Raw genomic sequence first — 26,317 nt, forward strand, 5'->3', positions numbered from 1 at the left:
ATCCAACAGTTGGGAGGAGCCAAAGGAAATGAGAGGCGGCATCAACTAAGTTATCAAAAGCGAGCAGCACAGCATCGAGTCACGCTTGCCCCCCCCCTCCAATCTCCTAGTTTCTCACCCACTCCCCCTCCCCCTGCCTCATTTGTGAAGGTGGGGAGGGGAGGGGAGCGAGGGGCGGGGTGTAAAATGTGCATCAGGCGGGCGGGACGCGGCGCGTTGTTGCCCATTTTCCACAGCTTCTCTTAACACACTCCTGCTGAGTTAATAATTCTGACCCCTGCTTAATTAAAATAACAGTCCGTCCTCCAGTGAGGCAAAAAAAAAAGAAGCAGTTTGAGAATTATTCCAACTAATCGCTAATTAAGATTTAGGAAAAGGGGGGAAAAAAAACAACAAGAAACCAACCTGTCAAGGAAAGATGGATCTATTTTTAGCTTTTAGTCCGAGTGAGGAGCAGCAAGATGCAGAGTCTTATGACCGCTGTGGAGTTATACTTCCAATATTGTGACTGCTGTTCTGTACAATACAGGCGTATAGAGGCGAAAAGCAATTCAAGAAAACCGCTAATAACCCAGCAGAAGAGCAGAAGGAGAGGAAGCGCATTTACAAATGGGTTTTTTTGGATGGGGGGGTGGGATCTGAGGGTAATGCAGTCTTTTTTTGAGTAAGCAGTCACCGCATGGCTTCATTAATTGCTCATTTTATAGTGTTGCACTTTTGACCGGCTAAGGTGAACGGGGCCAGAAACACAGTCACAACAAGATGATTGCGCTGTAATAACTGCGTCTTCTCTCTAGTCTTGAATCTTGGCCCCTGCCGCCGTGAGGGCTGTAATTCTGCGGCAAGGAGCGTTAAGAGGATATCATTATCATGTGTTTTCCGGAGTAAGCCGCAGATTTGGTTAAATATAGTAGCTCTCCTTTTTTTGTGTTTGTTTCCTCTCCTTTTCAGTTTTGCATTAAAGCTGGGTCAAGCCGACCCCTCCCATGGCAATTCTTTTCAAACGGAGCTGCCAGAGCGCCTCCTCTGCCACGAACGGAGCCAATATCGATGCCATGCTAAAAAAAAAAAAAAAAAAAAAAAAAAAACTGATTGAAAAGAGACTTACATGTTTCAAAGCACGCTGGGAGCTGGGGGCCAGGCGAAAGCCCAAAGTATTAGAGCTGAGATAGTACCCGTTTGCTATAAAAAGGCAACACACATGCCCACATGCCCAACCAACCGGCACATGTTGTGATTCGGAAGATTTCTCTCTTTCTTCCCTGTTGCGCCTTTATTTTACAAACAAATTAGGAATTGGAGTTATAGACTAGACTAGACTCCACTGAGAACGGTCCTCCCCGTCAGCCCCTTATGTACCTAATTAGGTCACAGCGCACAGAAACATTTGCATTGAGATCCCTCCATATCTAAATACAACGGGTTAATTCTGTTGAGCGGCTGCCGAGCTGCTAGCAGGCTGAAGACATCCGGCGGAGTTCATTATGAAAATAAATGACTTTGTGAATCAAATTTTACACTCCAACATTCAAGGATTCTCGCCGTTCAAAAGTATCAGCGCATTTGCGAGAAGAGATTTTTAATTAGCGAATTAGTGAAACGAATGAGCGCGAAGTGTCTTGATTCCCCCCAGCTGATAGTTTATCAGAGGACGATAAAGAAGACCCCCTGCTCATCTAAATCCCCGCAGAGTGCCATTGTTATCTCCGTATACGGTTCGCCTCGAAATCGGAGCGCATAATAGAAACAGTGTGGCGAGGGGTGAGCCGCGCGCCACGTTTGCATATTTATTCAGCTGTCATATCTATCTGAGCAGATCATCACAGGAGATAAACTAAAGAGATGAGGGAATAATGGCTCACTGAGACGGAGAGGGAGGCTGCAGCGTGATGCGAGCGCACCCCCTTGAAAGACACTGGAAAGCGGGTAAACAGGGAAGAAGAAGAAGAAGAAGAAAAAGCAATCTAAGCCTCAAAAGCTGCGCGACTCAGAATGAGCCGTGGTTAATGGTGGCGATGATGGCCACGCTAATGATGATGAAGATGCGTTGAACAAAATCTGAATGACTGAGAGTTGGGGTTGTTTTGTTTTTTTCACTCGGCGTAACGACGCAAGCATCACAAACTTTCCCTGCCGAGTGCGTCGGGGGGGGGGGGAGGAAAACCCCTGGAACAGGTTCCCGGGGTCAGATTCTTGAAACGTGACAATAAGAGATTGTTTACCCAATTAGGGGCACGCCTGCGCAGGAGTGACACCAGCTCCTGTGAGGCTTGGGCGCAGCAAGAAGGAGGAGGAGGAGTAGGAGGAGGACCACGTGGCGGAGAGATGATGCTTTTGAAGGTGGGCAACCTTTTGTGGGAAATGTTCCTGAGCTGAACAGAGCCCCTGACATTTAGTGAAAGAAGCCTCTAAGGTCAGCCTGTTGACGCCTCTTGTGAGAAACCAAACTAAACATTATCAGGAGCAGGGAGGAGAGCCTCGCGTGGGAAATACCACCCCCGCTTCTTACCGTTCGCGCCCGCAAAGATGCAAATTTCACTTTTTCAGCCGGGGTCTGCGCTAGCGCTTGTCGGCGACGGTGACCTTTTATTTCACCGCCGCGACACTTAAACGGGGCGTTGGTCCGCTAGCGAGGCCGTCACGGAGACACTCATCTATCCATCAGCGCACATGTACAGCCAGGCCCGTGAGAATGGCGCGGGACAGTTAATTGAACAATATCCAGGAAGTGACAAGAGGACAGCGGAAGGGGAAGGGAAACTCTGCTCAATGTTGCCATCTAGTGGCCGCTGCCGTGGAGCCCGGGACGAGATGAACGCAACAGTGAGGAGCTCTGTCTCCCCTGCTGCTGATGCTGATGCTTGCTGCTGCTGAGGAAGTTTGGATAACAATTATCTGTTGTATTTGCATTAATGTGATTGCTTTGTCTGCAGACTCATCTGACTGCAATTATAAAGAGTAGCATTAAAACACTAATTAATTAACTCAATTGTAGGCAGATTGATTAATTCTAAACAAACACGAGATCGCAGCAAGTAAATGAGCTCTGGAGTGTCGGTGCATCTGGGAGTGCTGCTGCAGAAGACATTTTGATTATCTGCAGACACATGTAGTAGCAAATCTTTTAATTAACACGAATAGATAGTGTGGGGGGGGGGGGGCGCAGCGAGTCGGTCGCGCAACTATCCTGCTTGTTACTTGTAATCATAATTTGGTCAGTTTTTAAAAAGGGACGAGGGGCGCGAGCGCGGACTCCCGGCGTTCGGAGGCGCGGCTCAATTATGGGCGAAAGTTGTGCCGTTGTGCGCATGTGCGGCCTGTGTGTGCGCGCGCGCCCGCGTGTGTGTGTGTGTGTGTGTGTGTATGTGTGTGTGTGTGTGTGTGTGTGTGTGTGTGTGTGTGTGTGTGTGTGTGTGTGTGTGACGAAATGGATCCTGACATGGAAAGTCATCACACAAAAAGAGATAATCAAATTATGATCAAAACAAAACAGATGGCCACATAAATCATCCATTCACATGTTGGACTGGTGCCTCTGTTGCAGAACAATGAATCACCCGCCTATCAATGCGAGCATCAAAACATAAGGGCTGTTAGGAACACAGAAAGCTCCCCTTGTTATTATTAAATCCATGTGGACGTACGTCAGATGTTTTGTCTAACTATTTTTTTTTTTTTTTTTTTTTTTTTTTTTTTTTTAGAAAGATTCTCGTGAAAAGCTAAAATTGGACCAGTGAGGGGGGAAAAAACAAAATGGTTAAAACATTTGAATCCCTGTTAGCTGTCAGACGGAATAATAATAAAATAGGTTTCCAGGTTTTAAACTATTTCCTACAATCAGATTTCACTGGGGCTCATAATTTTGATTAAAAAAGACGCCACATTGTTTAAATGCAAATGCATGCATGCACCTTCCGTATCCATAAAAAAAAAAAACTCCACCTGAAGCAGATTTAAAAGGGAGCAGTCAGTCAAGGCAGCCTTTCTCAGTGTGCTGTCAGCATCTGCACATGGAGAAAAGCCTAATCAGAGAGATACCACTAAAGTGTATGTAATACTTTAGAGATTTAATGCAGTTTTTAATTGGATAGAGGCCCATTATTTTTCAATACAGAAGGGGCACTGAGGCACATAAAGCTCTTGAATATTTTTGCAAATCATGTTCAACAGCATAATGATTAACCATGGCACTAAATTTGCCTCACAAAATGAAAAGCAAACTTCATGCAAGGCGTAATTTAATTGTTTCCCTTCACATTTTCTGCCCCCCATTGTTGGAAGCTTAGAGTCTGCTTAACAGCTGCCTTGTGATGCTTGAGCTGCAACAATGTGACTGACAAATGTTTTCAAGTGCCGCCCGACTTTCAGTGTCTTCCGAGTCAGGGGAACATCACGTCACGCTGTCACATTTTGCAACCCACAAAAAAGGATATACTCGAAAATGCTGTATTTACAGGAGAATAATATTAGCCTGTTGCCTTCAGGTAATTTTGACTGTCAAATGATGGGGGCATATAATGAACATCTTAATTATGGCAAGCATAACTTATTTACTTTAAGAAAAAACAATGTGTGACAGAAATATATTTGATTTGTTCGATATAACGTGCAAAAATATTTCCAATTGTGTGTAATCGTTTTATTCTTTTACAAATATTGATAATTGTATTTTTATTTGACAACCCTGCTCAAAAAAGTATTTTTTTTTCTCCCAATAAAAACCCTAGAACACAACTGTTATTGTGATCTTTTCAGTGCAATAAAATATTTGAGTCAGAACTGTGTCACGTTGCAGTTTCAACCTGAGGAGAACACTGCCATCTGGGCTAAAACCAGTGGTAATGCAGTTCTGAACCATCTCTGTGTTTGTGCAGATTGAGCCGGAAATGGCAGCATGCTTGGTGTCTCACATATTTACTAATGGCAGGGAAACGTGAAGAATTTTTGCAATAATAATTATTATCATTGCTATCATCCTCATTTAAAGGCAAAGTGGTTGACAAAGTAATTATTAGATGGCGAGAAAGTCGAAAAAGACACAAAGAATGCAGCGGATACACAAGTCATTTAAAAAAGAATAACATGAATGGCTTGATGGCAGTTATACTGTCTGAAGCACTACACATTCCAGCCTAAAGAAACATAGAGCATCAATGGGACTGAAATTCGCTGAAATTTCAAAAAGGACACAGAACAGAATAGCAGAACAGTCAATGGCACATGGAGTAAAACAATGAAATTAATAGTATTTAAAATACAAGTGTATTCTAATGGCACGCCAACCTCCTACTAGTGGGTCCTCCAATACTACCAGCCATGCCAAATGTCTCAAAGATGAGTGAACTGCTTAACGTCTTGCACCTTTTGTCTGTCTGTCTGTCTGGCGGCGTCGTTCCCCCGTGGTGCCTGCGTGGAGGCTGAGAAGACGTAGCGGGCCGTGAGTCAAGTGGGAGGGATTTGTGCAGAATTTTCCCCCTGGCTGTTTCCTGGTTGGGCAGATGTTCCGAGTCCAGGGAGGTGGGGAGAAATTAAGGGACGATCAAACGATCAAAGCAATCCGACCGTCCGTTCTGGCGGAACCGGAAGAGGCGCCTGTGATTGATGATGTGCGGCAGACAGGTCTCCTCAGCACATACTTTGATATCCTTGGAGATAATGTAAACAAAGGCTCACAGCTCGGCCCTGCATTTGAGCAAAATACAGAACGACGTGTGCATCCTGCCACCTGCTAGTCGTCACTGAAGTATCTTTGAATTATACAAGCATCAACGTCCTGAAGCGGAGGACCTTTGACACTGGAACAGTCCTCGTCGTGTGGAGTCCCTCAAATTCAGCACTTTTTTTTTTTTTTTTTTTTAACGATCCTTTGATGAATGCGGGAGAGCGCGAAGGGACTGGTTCAAACAGCTCCCGTGGCACTTCCTTCGCTGGCACAGGACGCACATCTTCCACTCTGCTTTTTGACTTCAAATGCTGAAATTGTTCCCAGAAACCGAGAGGCCTCCTTCCAAAGTAACCTCATTACAGACTGGTCCTGGGAGGTGTGTACAAGAATGCGGACTGCGTAAGCAATTAGAGAGCTCCGGCCTGGAAAAGCTATTAAATAAAGGACCTGGATGCCCACAAATGAATCGGATGTGCCGTAATGTTGGCATCGTTATTTAAGAAGCTCCACTTTCCTAGTTTGGTGTCTTTGCTCCTGCGTTTCTTTCAAGTACAGTACAACTGCAGGTTTTTTTTTTCCCCGTAATCCACTTGGATGAAATTTGAATTCATTTGAATTATTCAAGCCGAAATAAAACAATTAGACAAGAGTAGACAGGAATCGCGAGTGAATTAACTCGCGATTGACCCATATTCAAAGAGTTGCAGAAATCGCAAAGTGAGGGCACGACAATCCTGCCCCTGTTTTTCCATTTCCAGATCTCCAACGTGCGGCGTCACTGCCGGCTTGCAGTCAGGTTGGGCACAGACGCGCCGCGGTAAACAAGCCTCTTTTCCTCCTGAGCCCGGAGCGCTGATAATCTGCATTACCTTATATCACTTCTCGCGCACGCCGTGCCCTTCTAATGCCAGAGTTTTACCACGTCAAGCGCTCAAAGCCCTTGCTCTCTGAAATTTGAAAAGGAACTGACATCTGTGTTGCCGCGTGGCACCGGCGGAGGTAATGAAATGATAACAACGGCAGCCTCCCTCCTAAATCAAGCGGAATGGCAACTTTCCTCATTCAGCAGCCGCCGAGACTTTTGAGGAGATGCCATTGCTGCCTCATTGCTTTTTTCGCTCCCTCTGATTACTCCTCTCATCTTATGTAAATCCTCTTAAGTCACATGTTATTGTTTATTGCAACTGTGAAGGTTAGGTGTTCCTAAGCCCTGCGCGTGCGCTTATCTCGCCAGCGCATGCATCTTTGTCTCTCCAATGTGTCTTGTTTTCGTAATGCACTAATGGATGAGAAAAGTTGTCTGGACTTGATGCGGCGCAGACAACCAATCCACTGCGGTAAAATGCTAATCTCTCCCAGTGGCTAACAACTCCTCATGAAAGGGGAGGCGGTTGCATGCTCCGGGGATATCACAGCATTATCAGAAGCCTGCTGTATTTAGCCATTTTTTTCCCCTTCCCTTTTCTTTTCAAAGGGTGAATATAATCGATTCCTTAACACCTTCACTTTTTTTTGGAGAAGTCAGCTGCACTGCGTAATGTGCCCGCGATTGTAATTTGGGATGGTACTTCTGGTCGTAGTCTTCCAGAATGGGAACTTTCCAAGGACGTGCAATGTATGATAGCTGTAGGTTTTCATTGTTTTGTTGTTATTTGTTTATTTTTTTTCTTAATTCTTTACCATAATATTGCATGGTTTACCTTAAGCGGATAATAAAGGCTTCAACTTACTTTTGTGTGCATTGAATTTTCACAAGGTGTTTTGGAGCGCAGCGTATAGATGAAGGTTTAAAAGGTTAGCATGTTCACGTGCAAACAATGCAAGGGCTAAATCTTCCGTTCCCTCTCTACATCTTAACTAATAATCCCCTGTGCAGCAGAAATGCTGTGGTTCACAATAACGTCAAAACACATTGAAGCTAATGCTTTGAAGGATATTAATCAAGTGCAGTATTACAGCATGTTTGAAATGATGCACGTTTATTTACACTCAGGTACCTGCTTATTTCTGAACTGCCAGGGTTAAACTCACGTTTGCTAAATCAGTGTAAGTGTCTACATCAGAAGCTGTGCAAAGCTTTATTGAGATTGCTGCATTTTTTGTTTATCACAGACACGCGTAATGAGTGGATGTTATTTTGCATACCTTAACATCGCTACGACATGATGAACCTTGCAGATCCATCTTGAAAGCCTCCAATGTCAATCGTGTTCACCCCATTTCGAACATAAATGGAGCAGTCGGCCTCCTGGGAAAAGACGGGAAGCTGTGAGCAGGGGTTCTTTGACAACAGGAGACACAACTCGAAGCTTGTAAACAATGCCAGACACAGGGGAGTTTTCCCTCGAACAAGAGTTCAGTCATTCAGCCCAGCGCAGGGCAGTGAAACATGTCATTAGCTTCAGCTATTCAGGCAATAGGAAACACCGGATGTACTTTGTGTTTGTCTTGTTTTTAAATGATTGCATTTGTGGGTTGTTGTTTTTAAAAAAAATAATAATAATAATAAAAACATTGATTAACCAGATTAAATCTAAATATTAAAAAATAACAGTGAACCATTTAAAAACTATACTAATGTGTGTGGTTTATTTATTTATAGTTTTTTGTTTGTTTGTTTGTTTGTTTGTTTTGTTTTTTCTGAGACTGCCACGTATACAATTTAAGGGCCAATCAAGGTTCATGGATGTGTTGCTCCCTCTGGCGGCGGAGCCAGAAACAAAATCCTAAACTCATGCGCAACGAGTCAAACAGGGATGTGCCTTTAATGTGAACAAAGTCACACAGGTTCGAGTGGGCAGATTCATTCAGAACCGGAGTTTACTTGTTGTTGTAAAAGATTAACAACAGTGAACACTGGGGACTTCTGGGCGGTGTCGAACACGCTGCTGTCGAAGTCACAATCAATGCAGCTGATCTCCAAACCACACAAAACCACACACAACTTCGTGGACTTCAACCACAACTCACGCAGAGTCACTGACCTCCGGTCAGGGGCGGCCGAGCGAGCCGCAGTTAGAGAAGTCGTAGTCATGCCAGCCGCCGATTACATTTAGTTGCGCATCTCTTTCTGCCTTGACGGTACGGAGACTGGAGATGGCCAAAATTGTCTTGGGTGTCGTACACCCTCAACCCTAAAGAGGTTATATAGTTTACTACCAATGTCATTGCCTACTTGTATTCACCGTCGCTATAAGACATCTAAAGCAACTTTACGATTGTATTTTTTTTAATCCTACAATTGTGACTTGCTTTTAATTTTCATAATTAATGTAGACTTTTCTTTAAGGTTAGCGAAAATCAATCAATCAATTTGTTTAATGCATTATTATTCACATTTGTCTGTCACCATGTCATATTTCATTGCACTTTACTGTACAGTTTTTCAATAAAGTTAGGGTAGAGTCACGAGTTGCATCCTGCACGTTTCATTTGTTTACTGTTTGGAATGGCCTTCACTCTCACAAGGTCCAATTTCGTGCCATTTCTCCGTACCGTTTTGGAATAAATTAAAGACCCCTTTAAGCATTTTTGAAAAGTGCAAGAAACACAACTTTTCCATTATTTTCTCCTGTGCTCACTCCTGCAATTTTACGTTTTTAAAGTTTTTAAGTCTACCTTGACAGTTTCGGAGGGTTCCATCCGTTTTCCTCCATTAGCGTCTTCCGGAAGTCGGGATGACGTCTCTTATCAGCTGATATTAGGGAGGTGTGGTCGAACCATCAAGTTTGACACGTCGACCACGAAGGAATCCGTCGAAACTAACAATGTATTTAAAAACTTTTGAAAACTTGTATTTGCCTGGCATAGATGAATGGAAAATGCTAATACCTTGAACCATCTACAACTACGTGTTTTTCAAATGAAAGAGTGTATTTTATTTTACTTTTTACGTATTTAAGCAAACGTAAAATTACATGAAATGTATCATGTCGATGGTCAGTTAGTAAACCAACATGTTTTGGGAAATGGGCGGTGGTTGGTGTCAAATTCGACCGCCTCCAGACTGTGTACCGTAAGGACAGTAAGAGATCCGCAAGATGATTTAATGGGCCGCTGGCTTGACTGCAGCTTCTCAAACGGCGCCTCACTTGACCGCAGCCTGTAGTCAAGTTTCCAGTCTCCTCAGGCCTCCAGTACAGAAGTCGTCAGGAATGGCAGAGCCCATCGGGATCCTGATCAGGGGAGGCAGGGTAGTCAACGAGGAGTGCTCCGTGATCAGCGACGTCTACATCGAGAACGGGAAAATTGTCGATGTCGGACCGAACCTGCCGGTCCCGCCGCGGGTCCGAGTGATCGACGCAACTGACAAGCTGGTCATCCCTGGCGGCATAGACACGCACACGCACATGGAATTGGCGTTCATGGGAACCAAGGCCGTGGATGATTTCCATTTGGGCACCAAGGTGAGGGGGATTTAGAAGTAAGGAAGCGGAAATGGAGCGAAGTCACCTCAAAGTGTGTCTTCTGTTTTTGTTTTTCTTCGTGTTGCATCAAATCATCTTGGAGGCTGTTGTAGTCCTCCCAAATATTTCACTTTCGTTATCACACCATTCGTTCATATCTCCTCCATCTGTTTCCACGTAATGATGCAACTGGTAACCAGACCTGGGCTGAGATACACATGTTTTTCCAGCTCTCTCACTGACCAACAAAAAAACTAATTGGAATAAAGAAACGAAAAAGCAATGAGCAAATTAAAACTCAGATAGAGTACTTGATCACAAGAAAGTCTTCCATAATGTCCACTGATTTGCACTCACTAACTTTGCAACGCCTCGGACACTCTCTCTGTGGACCTGGTATTGATTAACTGCCATTGACTAATGAGTCTCCTGCATGCTGAACAAGGGGTCACAGCGGGGTGAGAAATGTGAACAGTCTGGTTCAATGTGTGTTTCCAGCTGAGCCAAGGCAGGGTAGAATAATATATGATCTAAACATGTTATTTTTGACTTCTGTTGTATTAATAGTTGGTACCTAAAATGCATCTGCAACATGTCTCAATTAATGTTTAACTCACATTTGTGTGGCAACATTTGTCTCTTCTCCGTAAGGCCGCTCTTGCAGGAGGCACCACCATGATCATGGACTTTGTCATCCCCCAAAAGGGGAAATCTCTACTGGAGGCTTACGACCAGTGGCGCAACACGGCTGACCCGAAAGTTTGCTGCGACTACTCGCTGCACGTTGCCGTCACGTGGTGGGGCGACAAGGTGAAAAAGCATTACAGCGGTGCATCCAGTAAAATCGAAAACAGCTGTGTTGCTGTCAATATTTAAAATAATATTTAGTGATGATGACGATGATGATGATGATGATGATGATGATAATAAGGAGAAGCATTTGGATGTAATGTGTAAATGTGTTTCCAAAACCTGCTCATTCTTCAGGTCAAAGAGGAGATGCAGACGCTGACCCGCGAGAAGGGAGTCAACTCCTTCAAGATGTTCATGGCCTATAAAGATTTGTTCATGCTGCAGGACTCTGAGCTGTATTCTGCATTCTCTCGGTGCAAGGAGGTGGGAGCCATCGCTCAAGTGCACGCTGAGAACGGTGACCTGATTGCAGAGGTTGGTAGGAGAAAACAGAGCTGCAGTATCTAAAGAAAATCCATGGCAACCGGGGGGATAAAATAGAAATGTAGTCGCCTGTTTTTGTTTGTTTTTTTTTAGATCACAGTTAGACAAACGGTGAAAATATCACGTAGCACATCATCACAATGTCAGCAAGCAAGCAAAGCAAAAGCAGTTGCTGACTGAATTTAAACTCCACAGATTACGACGACGACGACCACCACCACCACCACAGACAACAACGACAGTGACAAGAACAATTAAAAAAAAAAAGAAAAGAATTTTGGTCAATGTCATTATGACATGGTCCTCGCTGTCATCCACACAGGCCATCAGTTCTTTTTCTGGTCTCTGTTCAGCTCAAAGGCTGATAAAGTTTCATCAGAAACCCTCTTCTCTACTTCACTGGTTTTACCTAATACTACAAATGGTTCCAGGCATATTTGAATGTGTAAATAGATAAAATTCAGTTTTTGACACTAAAAGAAAATGCTTCAGGGACACGTTGGGGTTGTTTTTAAGTGTCATTACATACACCCACCACTAGGCGGTAGCAAATACCCAAAAAGTTACGTGTGTATCGAGTCCCCTCACGGATAATGAACGTTCGATCAGAGTGAGAAATTCCCATGGCGCTTCGACACTTTAATGTTAATACATAAATTATAAATAAAGGGGTTTTTATGTATTGGCCATATGTGATGGTTAAAAACCTGAGCTGCAATTATGTATTTATTAGTTTAATGTCAAGCAGAACAAACTTTTGTGATTTACACACAGAAAGAAAAATAGAAATATACATGCAAGTTTTTTTTTTGTTTATAGAAATATAGCACACATAAATTCATAAAAAATAAGAGATTGAATACAAAAACCAATTTCAGCTGATATATGCTTCAGTGACATTGCTGTCATACTTGGGTTTATATACACACACATTTTTTTTTATAATTACATACATTCAAAAAATGTTTGATACAAACACACACATATACATACTGTACATACATACAGACATAAATGTTTTTTCTTCCCTTTATTTTTCACTTTATAACTTCATTCACATCATTCTGCCACTGTGTTGTTCTGCTCAAACAGATTCTAATGTGGTCCTTCCTGTTGCTTTTAACCTTTGTGCTGCTCTGTGGGGCCTCTACGTACCTGCTGGGACCTGACAGGGGGCCAAGAAGATGCTGTCCCTGGGCATCACGGGGCCCGAGGGCCACGAGATGTGTCGGCCAGAGGAGGTGGAGGCTGAGGCCACGCAGCGGGCCATCACCATCGCCCACGCCGTCAACTGCCCGCTCTATGTTGTCCACGTCATGAGCAAGTCTGCCGCCAAGGTGGTGGCGAGTGCACGCAGGGATGGTGAGTGGGACTCTGCTGCCACCTGCTGTTCCAGTAGATCACTGTTGCCTCAAGTTTGGGATTTTGTCTGTTCTTTTCCATGACGTTCTTCTTAATTCGGTCTCAAGGCCGTTTGTCACGGATCAAAACGCCTTAAACTTTTTTCTCACTATTTCTGAAGGGTAATTTTAGTGCAGTTTAGCTGAGCAGCTGCATTAGAGAGTTGAAATGCGGGATTGGATTTGGTTGTCGGGTTCTCTGGTTGATTCGCCTCTCTAAGACTATGAGACCTTGACAACTGAGAATCTCCACAGATGAGCAGCAGTTTCAACCTTATTGAAAGTCACCAGAGATGTTGGAAAAGTGTCATTCCGCTCAGCCGTTGTTCCGTTGCCTTTCTTCAGGTCGTGTCGTGTTTGGAGAGCCCATTGCGGCTGGACTCGGTACAGACGGCACTCACTATTGGAACAAGGAGTGGAGCCACGCCGCTGCCTTCGTAATGGGACCCCCACTCAGACCAGACCCCTCGACCCCGGGGTACCTCATGGATCTACTGGCCAAGTAAGTGGAACCATAAGACTGATTTAAATACTGTTAAACACTTACATATGACTGTATCTAGAGTTGTTTGTCATCATACATGCATCATGTTTGCTCATAATAAAGTAGTGTAACAAACTGTTAAGGAGGATTTATGTTTCCTACATCCTGGCAAATGCAAAAAAGGCATTAGTTGTAAATGATCCATAAACTTGAGCTGTAAAGCCTTAACATTTCCTATACATACCATCTGTTTTTGAGGTTTTTGTTTAGTTTGGATGATAAATTGTGATGACCATTGAAACTAAAACTGTTCAAGGTTCTTCCTCGTTCAGGCTTGAATTTTTATTTTTCTGCGTAGTTTATTCTGGCATCAACACTGAGCTTCCTGGTCAGAGTAATTTTAAGTCATCTGCAGGTTGTCCTCTGTGTTTTGATTGGGTCACCATCACAAACAACCAGTTACAGTCACCAAAAGCGTGGTATCCGATATCACCAGGAGATGACTGAATGGTTTAAAGATTCTCAGATTTCGTATTTTCATCGCCAGCCCCGTCATTTACACATATTTATCAATTCGATTGTGGCAGCGATGATCTCAGCGTGACTGGGACGGACAACTGCACCTTCTCCGTGTGCCAGAAGGCCCTCGGCAAAGACGACTTCACCAAGATCCCCAACGGCGTGAACGGGGTGGAGGACAGGATGTCCGTCATCTGGGAGAAAGGAGTGGTACGAGTCTACTTTCGCCGAGAATCCGGCATGTGATCTGCCAGCACCAGCTGTTCAGTGGCCTCCTGTCCTTGTTTTTCTGTGCCATTCCAGTTTGCAAGGACGGGGCAGCGCGTTGAATAAAATTATGCAGAAAGTGGGTCCAGGAAAAACAACATAGCCTCAAATTCAACTGTTTTGTTTTTTTTTGTTTTTGTTTTTTTTAAAATTGAGTGTCATTATCAGAGCGGACCTCACGCCAGCCACACACATCTTGTTGTGATGCACAGTCAGCTCTGACTCATCGCCTCTGGAGGATAAATTATTGCCGGAATATGCATAATTCAGACGCAGCAGCGTATAAAACTACAAGGCTTCTTTGTGGGAGTGTTCCAGCTGGTTTAAAATCACAAAGATTTTTACACGAAAAGCACCTCAATGAGAAATGGCCCTTAGACATTTTTTTGAAAGCTAGTGGGCCAAGTGCAAAGACAGGCACTTTTTTTAAAGGTCCCATATTATGCAAACGTCAACTAACAGGAATACCAGTATGTGTCCTTATCTTAGATATGAGGAAAGCCAATCATTTATTTCCTTTGCAAGTTTCGCTTTTTAGGAAATGCATGTTAAAACGTGCAGATCTGCAAAAGCAACCCATTGTGACATCACAAAGGGCACTGCAAGCACATTGACAGCTCTCCCAGGTGAGCGACAGCACCCCCCCCCCAGCCACGTGTGTCTTCTTCCCTCCCGATGCCACTTTGTTTTTGTCTCTTTCCAAACAACTCGACCGGATTCATGAACTGAGTAATTGGATAAAACCCAATGGTGCTTAATCAGCACAATAGAGGAAAAACGAGACGCGCCACTCAATGACGTGCAGCTCATCATGTTTGCTTCTTTCTCTCTTGACCTTATTCGGCCTGTTCCCTCAAAACAAACTCATCCGCTTCCTCTTTCTCCCACTGCATGGCTGACGTAAGCGCGTTTGTGTCACACACAAAACTAATCCAGGCAGAAGACAGTAACGTGACCTCGAAATGGAATAAATGAGTAATCGAGGCAGAAAATTTGCCTTGAGGAATTTTATTAATCGAGTTACCCAAGACATTGTTCCAGCCCTACGAAGCATCCGTTGCAACAGGAAGCGGAGAAAACGACTTCTGCTAAGCGTGCTGCTTTTAGTTTTCGTACAACAAAATCATGCAAAATTGGAGTCAGTGCAGACGGAGATCTGAAAAATTGCTCAAATATTGGACCTTTAACCGTCATTACTTGAATAGACGTGACTTATTCACTTTTTCGCAACACTAAGAGGAAAAGCACCCAAGATGTTTTGCCGCAGACAGCAGACGCTGCTTTTTTTTTTTTTTTTCAGCCTTTTTGTCAAACAGACTCTCAGCCCGACTGGCCCGAGGCCACGGGGAAGATTTACATCTTGCTACAGTGCTGCAACATCACACGTCAGGAGATGTATTCTAGTGGAAATGCCTTTCCCGCTGCACAGTCCAACGCTGACCTTTGCTCTGCTAATGCTTTATTTTGTCGTCGACTGCTTGCGGGCCCCTTTCAGCTCAAAGCTGCTGCTCTGTTTGCCCCCCCCCTTCCCCCCGCCCCCTCCACTCCTCCCCGCTCCCCAACACCCCAACCCCCTCCAGCACAGCGGCAAAATGGACGAGAATCGATTCGTGGCCGTCACCAGCAGCAACGCGGCGAAAATCTTCAACTTCTACCCGCAGAAAGGCCGCATCGCCAAGAACTCGGACGCTGACGTGGTGGTGTGGGACCCCAAGATGACAAGGTGAGCCCGGCACCCCCCCCACATCCAGTCAGCAGAAAGGAAGAGGTGGGATGGGTGGGGGCAAACTCACTCTGCGGCTCCCGGCGTGCACGACTCAATGAGCGCTCTCATCCGTCAGCCTGGAGTTAATCTCCCTCCAGAAGGAGTTTATCAGCCGCCTCGGCTGCTAAAACACTGGGGCACCTCGGCTGGCGGTCTGGCTACGATAAGGTCGCTCAAGTTTTAAGCGAGCGGAGCCGCCAACTGCGCGGCAACGCGGGCGACCGAAGAAGAAAAAAAAAAAAAAAAAAAAAAAACGACAAGTGACGCATCTTTCATCTCTCGCCACCTCAGAGAGACGCGCCAGCCAGCCCACCGACATAAGCCGATTATGTTGGCGCGCGGCATCCGGAGTCACTATGTCATCACTTATCTGCTGCCGCAAATTAAAGCCCAATTTGCATATGAATCACAATCAGGAGTCGCGTTGAGAGAAAGAAAAAAAAAAAAAAGACGATCGGTGTGTTGCTGTTCTTTTTTTTTTTTTAGGAGAGCTTTATGCACGGTTACGTAAGGTGGACGCACGCAGCACCTTGTGTGACGATTCTGCGGATCTTGAAGATGACAAATGTTGCATGTGGGTGGTGAACCTGTTTTTAGACGCTGAAACATTATTAAAGCTGTTTTTCGGGAACTGGCTCAGAATATCATAGGGTTTTTTTTTTTTATTTCTGTTTTTCTTGAAAACCTGTTTTGATTTATTTTGAATTTGTGTGTCGGTGTCAGCACAATGGGGCAAGGTGACGCGCGACGTGTGGGTGCACAGACGGACGACAGGACGGATGCGGAAGCGTTGAGGACAGTTTGCATCCCTGCCGCTCGCACACTGGGGGGCTTACGTAACCTCCGAGTGGCTCCGTTCGCCGTGGAAATCTGGGCTGAGCCCCTCGGGGACGTCGCAAAGCACCAATGTGAATTGTCACCCCTGTGTAATTTCCTGTAAAATGAATTCCCTCGTTCGCAGAGGACAAAAGCTTGTGTGGGACACCTCTTCATCTTCGTCTTGGTCTTGGTCTTGGTCTCGGTTCCCTCCATGCAGAGGCGCTGCTGCGGCCCGCCCTCCCCTGTTCTGCGCATGCCGCCCGCTGATGTCACGAGGGCTTTGGAGCGCGAGGGCCGCCTCGTGTTTCGATGCATGAATTCATCTGTGAAACTGCAATTAATTGCCCTCAGCCCAAGCGTTCGCTTCACAACATCCGGCACCGGGGGCCGCGAAACGGTTGCGTAACCGCAAATGCCTCGGAAGCTCAGTCGGTTGCCTTGCGTCTCATAATTAGGCTTGTTGAATAATGAGGATACGTCCTGTTTGTGTTGACGCTCGCTGGGAACAGCGTCTGGCTCTGCAGATCAACAGGAAACAGGGACTGCATGGCCGGAGCAATTCACATTTCAATGTTTTGGTTTGGTTTTGGTTTTTTGCTTTTCGTGGATCCGGCTGAGTCGGTTGTTTCGCTGTTCCCTGCTGACTTTGTGTCTTCGCTAAATATGATTTATTCATTAGGCATCATCAGTGTGTCCTGTGCACGGAACAGTAATTGGCTTTCTCGCTGTGACATCTCCCAGAGAGCCCCTAAACCACCTTGATGAGATTGCATGAAGTTACTACTGCAGCTATTAGTAACTGGGGCAATGCGATAACGGCTGAAACTGCAGATTCTACTCAAATAAACTGAATATATATTTTATTATTGTTTTAACGGTGGATCACCTGATACTGCAGCTTAATAGTGTTTTTTTATGTTTGCTACTTTCTAAATTGTAAATACATACTAAAGACAACCAATACATGAGCAGGATATATGGAATTATTATAATGAATAATGTTTATATGAAGGTTGGCTATTTTGAGGTCGTTGTTATTACACATTTATTACATAATTTTTGTTAACTACATAATGCCATATGTGTTTGCTGATAGTTTTGATGCCCTCAGTGAGAATCGACAATGTAAATAGTCATTGAAATAAATAGAAAACCCTTGAATGAGAAGGTGCGTCCAAGCACTAAGGCTAATGATGTTCATTTTGTCTAGAACTGGTTCTGTTACAACCAGTTATATTTCACAAGCTTTGCTGTCCGGCCTGTGGTCCAGAAACCACGCGGGCATGTCGTCGCTCCTCGCGTGATGTTTCAGAATGAGCTGACCGGCAACTCTTGTACCTGTCACATTTGTCTCGTCAATAGAAAAATCTCAGCCAAGACCCACCACCAGGCGCTGGACTACAACATCTTCGAGGGCATGGAGTGCCACGGTGTGCCTGTCGTTACCATCTCCAGGGGCAAGGTGGTCTACGAGGAGGGGCAGCTGAAGGTGTCGCAAGGACACGGCAGATTCATCCACAGAAAACCCTTCTCCGAGTTCGTATACAAGAGGATTCAGCAGAGGGAGGAGGTCAGTCCAGACGTCCAGACGATCCATTCATCTACAAGGGGGAGAAAAAATATATATCATAAGCAGTGACATAAAAGTAAAAGAACAAAGTAGTCTCAGAGTTTATTAAAGCAGATTAAACCAATTAAAACAAATTTCGCGCCGCAGTGATTCAATAAGTGTTTAGTATTCAGTGGCGCTTCTCATGCACTTTAATTCTAAGAAAACAAATGACAAAGTGTAATGTAATATTCGTCATTAAGCTCTTGTTAGATGGTAACTGAGGCTGTTGGAGCGGTTGCCTTCATTTAAGAGCGACAAAAACAACAATACAAATATTTCGTAAAAATATTCCCAGCCAGGCTAACAGGCAGGGTGGGCAGTGGTCATAGAAATATAGAGTTACTTTTTGCAATTTAACTTAAAAGTCAGTTACACCACAGGAACACCAATTAAACACATTTCCTACTAGATATCTCAATTACCTGTAAATCATTATAATTAATTTAAAGAAAAAATACACATCAGCAAAGCTTTCATTAGGAATCCGTCATTTAAGAACTATATGCACTGTGGCTGTTTTTGACAGCTGTCAGACAGAGCAGCTAATTATCTACTGTCCTATTATCTGCTTAACAGTCCTCCCATGCTTTTGTATTTGGCCTGCAGGTGTGGAAACCGACAGCCGTGGTCAGGCAGCCTTATGAAGGAGAAGTCATCTCTCTCTAAACGGAGGCACCAACATATCTCTAGAAACCAAGCATACGTCAACGGGTCATCACACTCGGAACTGGACGCTCAAAACACGTTGCTTCTGGATGTCAAGACGGGTCACGGCGATGGTGGAGATGTTGGTCTGTACGTCAACTCTGGCAACCACTCAGCTCAATGCTCTGCTGGCAGACGCGCCTATCTGCTGTTTGCTCAACAGTGTCGTTCGTACGCAATCGGCTAATTCTCTGCATGACGAGAAAATAAGGCTGCGCAGGGATGCATGACTGCACGCTTAAAAACATTGTGTAATAAAACATTACTATTACATCACATCTGTGTGTTTTTGTCGCTGTGGCACTGTAAGATGACTTTCGAAATACAGGCCTCAGCTTTAGTTGGTCTGATTCTTGTCTGATGGTGTGTTTTTCATCACTTTCAACATCTTTTGGTCCTGAATTAGGGATGTTAACAATTAATTGATTATTGATTAATTGTCAATTAAGAATTTAATCGATTAAATTAAATTAGTCGCAATTGATTGAACATTTTTTACACTTGGCTTTTGTTGTTAAATGGTGTGGTGCATACACAGAACAAGAAAAAGTTGAAATGTGACCCATTAGAAGTCAACTTAAAGTCAGAGGATAAATGTTTAGGGTGTTTTTACTGTTCTCTAGTGTAAAAATGGCTCACATTGGACCCTCAACATTATTTAAGGGTTAAATAACGTGTTCCTTACACATTTTTCGTTGTGAAATTTAGGTTCGCAGGAGAAATCGCCGCTTAACAATTAATCGTTAATCGATCGATAAGGTCAATCGACTTATTAATGGATAATTTGCATCCCTATCCTGAATGTTTGTTGACATTGGCAGGAGTGGCGATGACCACTGAACGCACTGACCAGCGAAAGCACTGAGATCAACTCGGCTGACCTACATCGGTGGCGCATTTGCATATTCAGCGGGATTGCGCGTTCATCATGATCATAATGCGCAGCATACACGCCCATGTATGGCCTTTCATCTTTTTTTTCCTCATGAAAAAAAAACAAAAAGGGAAAAGAGAATCTGTGGCTGTCACTGGGCGTCATGCGGCCGCTTCCCATTGGGCTGGCACGCTGCCGTGGTGTTCTGCCACAGGGCCAGCGGAGACATAATGTGAGCTTATCAGGTTGCCGCACGGGTCAGCGGCGGCATGTGAGTCATACAGTGCCTAGTCAGCTCTGAGCCGCAGCGCTTCCTCTTCCTTCCCTCTGTCCGCTGTCAGCGGGAGGAACGGCCGGGGTGCGTCCACGACGAGAGCAAAGTTTACAGACGCTGAAAAAAAAAAGAAAGAAAAAAAACGTTCTCATGTCCATTAAATTTTCAAGACGACTTTTGAAAATTGAGGCAGTCGCTTGCATTAAATATTGACTCGGCACTTCAATCTTTTATGCGTGGATGAATTTTAATGTCCCGTTTTATGCTTTTTGCAACAGCACGACGCACGTTCAGTGCAGTCCAAGTCTATGATTGGTTCGTGCTGATATTTCTCTGTCTAAGACTTTATTGATCAAAAGCGCATTTAAACCTGGCTCATATGCGTCAGAGTGCTGCCAAAATGACTGGGGTACTTAAAATGATGGTGATAATGAGTAAATACAAAGAAGAGGCGCAGCTGGGAAAACAGGTGTGCATTCGAAAACACATCACGCCGGCAAACACGGATCTGTCTAAGGCGGGCGGGTGGACTCGAGCGCGAGAGCTTAAGCGTGTGTTGTAAGGCTGGATTTAAAGGGATCAACAGAAAGGGCAGATCTTATTGTAAAGACTGCTGCTCCATCGTAGAAGTGGAGCGTGTAAAGTAAGGTGCAATCTTAAGTTTTGATCACTGATCAAATCAGCCGATAAGATGAACTTGGAACCTGGAAGAAGTGGGATTAATGCCTGGAAAAGAGCCAGACTATTTAGAGATACATGGATAGAAAATAAACAATCACTCATGACCACCAGGTGCAGAGATAAAGAACTGACAGAAGTGTTGAAGGAGTTCCTGAAATGGCAGTGAGGACATCTACCGGAAGGTCTTTGGCAGAGACAACTAATTCTGAACTATTGAGTGCTGAGTAGCAAAAACACTGTATTTCCCTGCTGTGTTCAATGGACTGGCAAACATCAAGGCACAGTCAAATATTCCATCAAGGTTTTCTAACACAGCTGAAGACATAACCAAAACCTCCTCCTGGAAGCAGAGGTCAAATGGATGAGTCATGGTTGATCTTCATATAGATGGAGGAAGCTGCAGGTCACGATGGGACGAGCGAGTTCTGACTCGTCTCTGTGGTCTGTGGGGAGATGAAGCAAGTGTGTCATCAGCATATCAGAAGGGAGATAGTTCCCTTTTTTACAAGGCTGACCGCTTGCTCATTTAAGGAATCTGCATTCCACCTTGCAATGCTGAGCCATTGACGTACAATAAAAGGACATAAATAGGCCATAAATAGAACACAAATACACAGAACCTACACTGTTGATGCATGTTAAATGGACTCCTTACGTGGCTGCAAAATTGTATAATTCAATTTAATAATTAAAAAAAAAAAAAGAACTCTATGTCTTTGTCTTCGATTATCCACATAAGAAAAATTGTGATATCAGACCATCAGCAACTTGATGTTCTGTGGGATGAATGACAGTGTAATGTGGATACTAGCTTTAGCTGTCAGTAGTCATTCCAGAAGAGGAAGAAGGAAAACAACACAGCCCACACTGTGCTGTCATGTTGTAAAACACGCCGTAGAAAACAGTGGGGCTTGTGGATTAAATACGCTCACTTGCGGCAGCTGATTGTGTAACACCAGTGGACCTGGGAACAGTGACGAAATGATGTCAAACGCAGGACAAGAGGGCGCACAGTTTCATCCATGATTCTGTTATCTGGATTTCAGTGACTTTGAACCTGAAATTGTTATTAGTGTCAGACCGGCTGCAGGTCTGACTATTACTATCACAAGCCACTGATTCTCAAGATCATATGGGATCATATGATCATATGATGGTCATGTGGGATGTTCATATTCGATAACCACCTCTCGGGTTTACAGAAAAAAGAGAAAATATTCAGAGAGCAGCAACTGTGTACCACAGTACTTAATCTCACAGTCAATAATTAAATTGAGATAACGTTTGTTTTAGCTCCTCCGTTTACGAAAATATTTTGGGGCCGCCGTGTAAGAAATGTGGGCATTTTCAAAATGTTTGGGGGCTATAGGAAAATAATTTGTAGTTAAACTTTGGTTACTTTTATAGATTAAAATGCACAGTCATCAACTCCATGGCTTAAGCCAATGGAAATCAACGAAAAGCATACCATCTATTTGCCTGGGAGAAGTGTGCAAGAAGTAACTGTGAGAGAGAGCAGAAGACAGCTGGAGGCAAACTATCCAGGCGCTATTTATCTCCTAACAGCTGATAACATTACACGCACAACAAAACCTTGAAAACAGTGCAGTGCAAATTGATTGCGCTTCATCAAAAATAACCGGTACCTTGAAACAGCTGCAGTAATAACTCTTCAAATGAAAATGCAAATAAGTTACTGGAAAAGCCTAACCACATGCTACTTGTGACAAAACAACACACTTCCTCGTCTGTGTTCGCGTGAGTGAAGCGTTACTTCTATGTATTGCCTTTGGCAGGTTGGGACCATGCTATATAATTATAACTTCAAATGAAGCGGCGTGAAAATTTCCAAACCCCCCACAAAAAAACTGAACAATGGTTACATTTACAATTGACATTACGACAGTATGGGAAGCTTATGAGAGGGGTTATAGAATAAACGTGCATAGGAATACCAATACAGTGACAATGAATAATAATGTGTGTAATAATGTAATCATAAGGAGAACAGTTCACTGCACACTCGGGGACATCTGTCTTGGATTACATAAGCCAATACACCACTGTTCTCTCGTCTACCGGGGAGCAGCGCACAAGGAGGTAGAACGCTGCCTTCACTTAGAACAAGCTGTTTGGGTTCCGTTGTCAAAGACAAATGCAAAAAGGAGATTAGGGATACTAGGACGCACAGCCACGGCCAGCGGTTCAGTTGTAGTTTAAAATAACAGCTTAATCTTTCAGAGTTAAATATAGTGGGTTGGGTATTCATCTTACATAAAGGCAACATCCAGCTGCCTTATTGATCATGCTCACAGTTTAGCCTAGCATGATCACTGAGCACGTTCATCCTTATACAATGAACATGATGTCATGCAGTATTTATGTAACATCACTGACAAGGGGGCTGCTGCTGGGCACTCTTGGGACCCAGAATACATCAGAATCATTAACTCTTGCTTTGTAACTGACAGGTACTAATGATCACTCATGGGCTATTTGATTTATTATTGATTCTCCACAGTCAGGAGGCACCTTGATCCCCCCCCCTCCCTGCACTGTGTTGCCAGGATACAAACGTGGAGGTTCAAGAAATTGGTCGGGCAAATGTTTGTCGTATTTAATATAGTTTATTGGTATTTTATGTGAAAAAACAACGCAATTGTGAAGTGGACATAAAAGAGAGAAGTGAGATTTTCTTCTTCAATTACACATTTTACATTTTACAAATAAAAAAAAAAAATACTAAGAAAGTGCAGTGTGCAAAAGGATTTTGCCCCCTTTTCTTTGCATGGAGCAATTAGCAGCATTAACAAGACTTTCAGACACAAAATCAACACAAAGGTGCACAATACAGAAAAAGAATCTGAATGAGAATCAATATGACTTCACCAAACGATTTCTGAGCATGTCACAACCGCTGCTCTTTAGGATTTTTTTTATTTTTTTTTTTATTTCAACATTGCTCCATGACAGCAGTGCATTGCAGAAGCCGCAGAGTTTCTAAATGACGAGTGAATCTGAGACTGAAAGACAGCCAAGAGACGTCACAATGAGCTTTAAAATATGTGTCTCTCTGTTTTTTGTAACAATAACAATAACACTGCACTGTATGCAGAGACATACAGTAACTCAGTTTTCGCTATCCATTACATGAGACAACTATTCTTCTTCAGACAGCGCTTGTTGGATCCTCTTTGGGTCTGAAAAGCAGGGGGAACCAGAAATGTGGCTGGAAAAGGAAAACCCAAAAAATAAACAAACAATCTGTCATATAGAAATTTACAAATGTATTAATGCATACCTTAAAACCGAGTGATGTGAGGCCACACATTCCTTTTCGGGATCTCTTCCTCAGGATTTTGGCATGCAGGTATTCCACCCTGGCCTCAGTCACAGTGGAAAAGAATTGCTCACAGACCAGCAGTCTGATCTGAGCCACTTTGGACGCCATCAGAGCCATAACAAACAGGGTTAGCAGGATGGCAGCCAGAGGAATAATAGAGTTATAGAGCAGCAGCTTGGGTTTGGGGAGACACTTCTTTTCAAACAGGGTCACGGAGTAGGAGAAGTCATTCTGGCTTTTTTCAGTCACAAATGGTATTCCAAGATTTGTTATTACCTGAAAGGACGGAAAAGTAAACAATGAAATGACACGAAATGAAATCACTCTTTTACCTGCATACTCAATCTGGCAAGCCAGATGGAACATTTCCTAAATTCTTTGGATTTATGATACATATCCATCTGTTCAATTCGTGAGAGTAGGGACATTGGCTGCATGTGATCACCCTGTGGCTAACCGTAATGTGTTTATTACGCTCCACAGTGTTTAACTAAACTCAAAATCAGCATTAAAAAAAATATAGAGAAAAGTTCATTATTACTGTTTTTGATTTTTACATGTAAAAGAGCCCGTCTCTCAAATGCTTCCTTGATTATTGCTTTACCATTTTAAGGGAAGGGAAGGGAAGCTAGATGCATCCAATGTACTGCTAAAACCAAAAATGCTTTCTACAGGAGTTTGGCAAGATGGACGGCTGGCAATCCAGGATTTAACAAAAAAAAAAAAGCTGTTCCAGCTGCTACGCAAGGTTATAACAAACTTACTTTCATGTTCATCAGCAGCGGGACGTGAAGGGGTTCCAATTCTGAGAACTTTGTTGTGACAACAGCAACAAAGCAGTACAACAAGGCATCCACAGTGATAATAATGGACCAGGCTACAAAATGGGTGGCAACTGGGATGCCAAACTTGAGCATGGCCCGGCCCTCCTGGCTGGTGGGGCGGACGGAGGGGAGAACCGTGTACGCCTCCTCTTCTTTGGGCGTGAGGGGGAGAACGTGGGGCTTCCCTTCAGCCTTCTGCTTCTCATCAAACTCCACAAACTTCCTGCTGATGAACCTGTTTTTGTATTTCAGGTCCTTGTGGAATCGTTTGATGTGCAACATGATCAACGTGGCAAGCACAACGAGGCTGATCGCAGGAAACAGCTTCTCTGTCACCGAGGAAATTGTGCTCACGATGGTCAGGGCGTACTTCACCGTTCCATTCAGAGTCTGCTTTGCCTCAGTCAGCACCTCTTCCAGAGGCCCCGATTCCAACCTGGGCGTGACCGTGAGCTGGGTGTCCATCTTCCAGACCTTTATGTCTGTAAGCTGTGTGAAGCCTTTAAGGGCGTCTCCGATCCACTTCAATATCTCCACGTACTTTTTGAATGGATCGATGAGGGCTTCTTTCTTGGCGCGAACATTGCAAATCATGCTCTCAAGCAGACCTTTGAGATTCTCCAAGGTATTCTGGATATTCCTGAGTGCCACCAAACTGGTCCCGGCTGTTAGGAGCAAGGTCCGACTCTTTTTCATGAAAACGGAGATCAGAAATAGGGTCCCGAGGCACCTCATCCGCTTTGAAAAGTAGAAGGCGGTCGTCATGAGGGTCCCGATGCCAGCAGCAATCCCACCGGCCATGGCCAGGTTGTATCGCAGGACAAAATGGAGGTAGAGGAGGAACGCTGAGCTGATCAAGAGGCTGGAGAAAGTGCAGGTGAAGAGCAGGATGAGTGATCTTTGGAGGCCATTTCTTTGTCCGCCAAAGAAAACATCCACAGACAGACAACCAATACTCCAAAGGCTCTGGCGCACTGCTGTAAAGGAGAAAAACATTCTCCGCTCAAGATGGACTGAGGCCTGGAACTGAAATCCACAACCAAAAAAACAATAAGGCTAAGCATTAATATGGCAAAATCAATAAATAACAAATCACTGAGTTTCTGTAAAAGATAAATCTGAGTGCAAAAGAAACTAAACACTATTTCAGTCACAAGATTTTAACAGGTTGCACAGTGTCGCTGTTCTTATGACTGTGGTTGGTAGCCTCCTTATATGTGCCCAAAACAGGAAGTCATCTGTTCCCTCACACCTCAGTCATTCGTCATGTCACAGTCATTCCTTCTTTTTTTTTTTTTTTTTTTAAACAAAAGTAGAACAACGCAGATGAAATGACACTTAGAGTGTAGGCCTGAGAATTGCTTTGGCAATTTTTGATGCCAACACAAGAAAATGACATGGGAAACATGCACGTTGTGGAGAAGTGAATGAGGATTTTGATGACTGATAAACCTGATAAGATCTTAAACAGGTCAAGGAGATTTTTGACGGCAGGAAGTGCTG

The 26,317-nt window shown here is 43.9% G+C and overlaps 2 protein-coding genes and 1 long non-coding RNA gene across 3 annotated transcripts; 1 reads left to right on the forward strand and 2 right to left on the reverse strand.

Annotated features, from left to right (window-relative positions):
* Positions 1 to 5,862: 5,862 nt before the first annotated feature.
* LOC142879389 (uncharacterized) lies at positions 5,863 to 8,925 on the reverse strand. Its single transcript, XR_012925296.1, has 2 exons — positions 8,650 to 8,925; positions 5,863 to 7,913 (listed from the first exon to the last, which is right to left on the reverse strand). It is a non-coding gene; the product is annotated as an uncharacterized LOC142879389 (long non-coding RNA).
* A 777-nt stretch (positions 8,926 to 9,702) lies between these two features.
* Positions 9,703 to 19,158, forward strand: dpys (dihydropyrimidinase). The gene is made up of 9 exons (XM_076012638.1): positions 9,703 to 10,071; positions 10,723 to 10,881; positions 11,059 to 11,238; positions 12,420 to 12,609; positions 12,993 to 13,149; positions 13,719 to 13,860; positions 15,498 to 15,640; positions 17,864 to 18,071; positions 18,720 to 19,158. Exons 1-9 carry the CDS (start codon positions 9,820 to 9,822, stop codon positions 18,777 to 18,779), a joined length of 1,491 nt encoding a protein of 496 aa, XP_075868753.1. The 5' UTR covers positions 9,703 to 9,819; the 3' UTR covers positions 18,780 to 19,158.
* A 4,123-nt stretch (positions 19,159 to 23,281) lies between these two features.
* On the reverse strand, positions 23,282 to 25,986 carry dcstamp (dendrocyte expressed seven transmembrane protein). The gene is made up of 3 exons (XM_076012659.1): positions 24,755 to 25,986; positions 23,949 to 24,266; positions 23,282 to 23,876 (listed from the first exon to the last, which is right to left on the reverse strand). The coding sequence occupies exons 1-3, from the start codon at positions 25,808 to 25,810 to the stop codon at positions 23,817 to 23,819; spliced, it is 1,434 nt and encodes a 477-aa protein (XP_075868774.1). The 5' UTR covers positions 25,811 to 25,986; the 3' UTR covers positions 23,282 to 23,816.
* Positions 25,987 to 26,317: the final 331 nt, after the last annotated feature.

This window comes from Nelusetta ayraudi, unplaced genomic scaffold (genome assembly GCF_046127955.1).
Source record: "Nelusetta ayraudi isolate G7.1 ecotype Tasmania unplaced genomic scaffold, CSIRO-AGI_Nayr_v1 ptg000136l, whole genome shotgun sequence".
Taxonomy (NCBI): domain Eukaryota; kingdom Metazoa; phylum Chordata; class Actinopteri; order Tetraodontiformes; family Monacanthidae; genus Nelusetta; species Nelusetta ayraudi.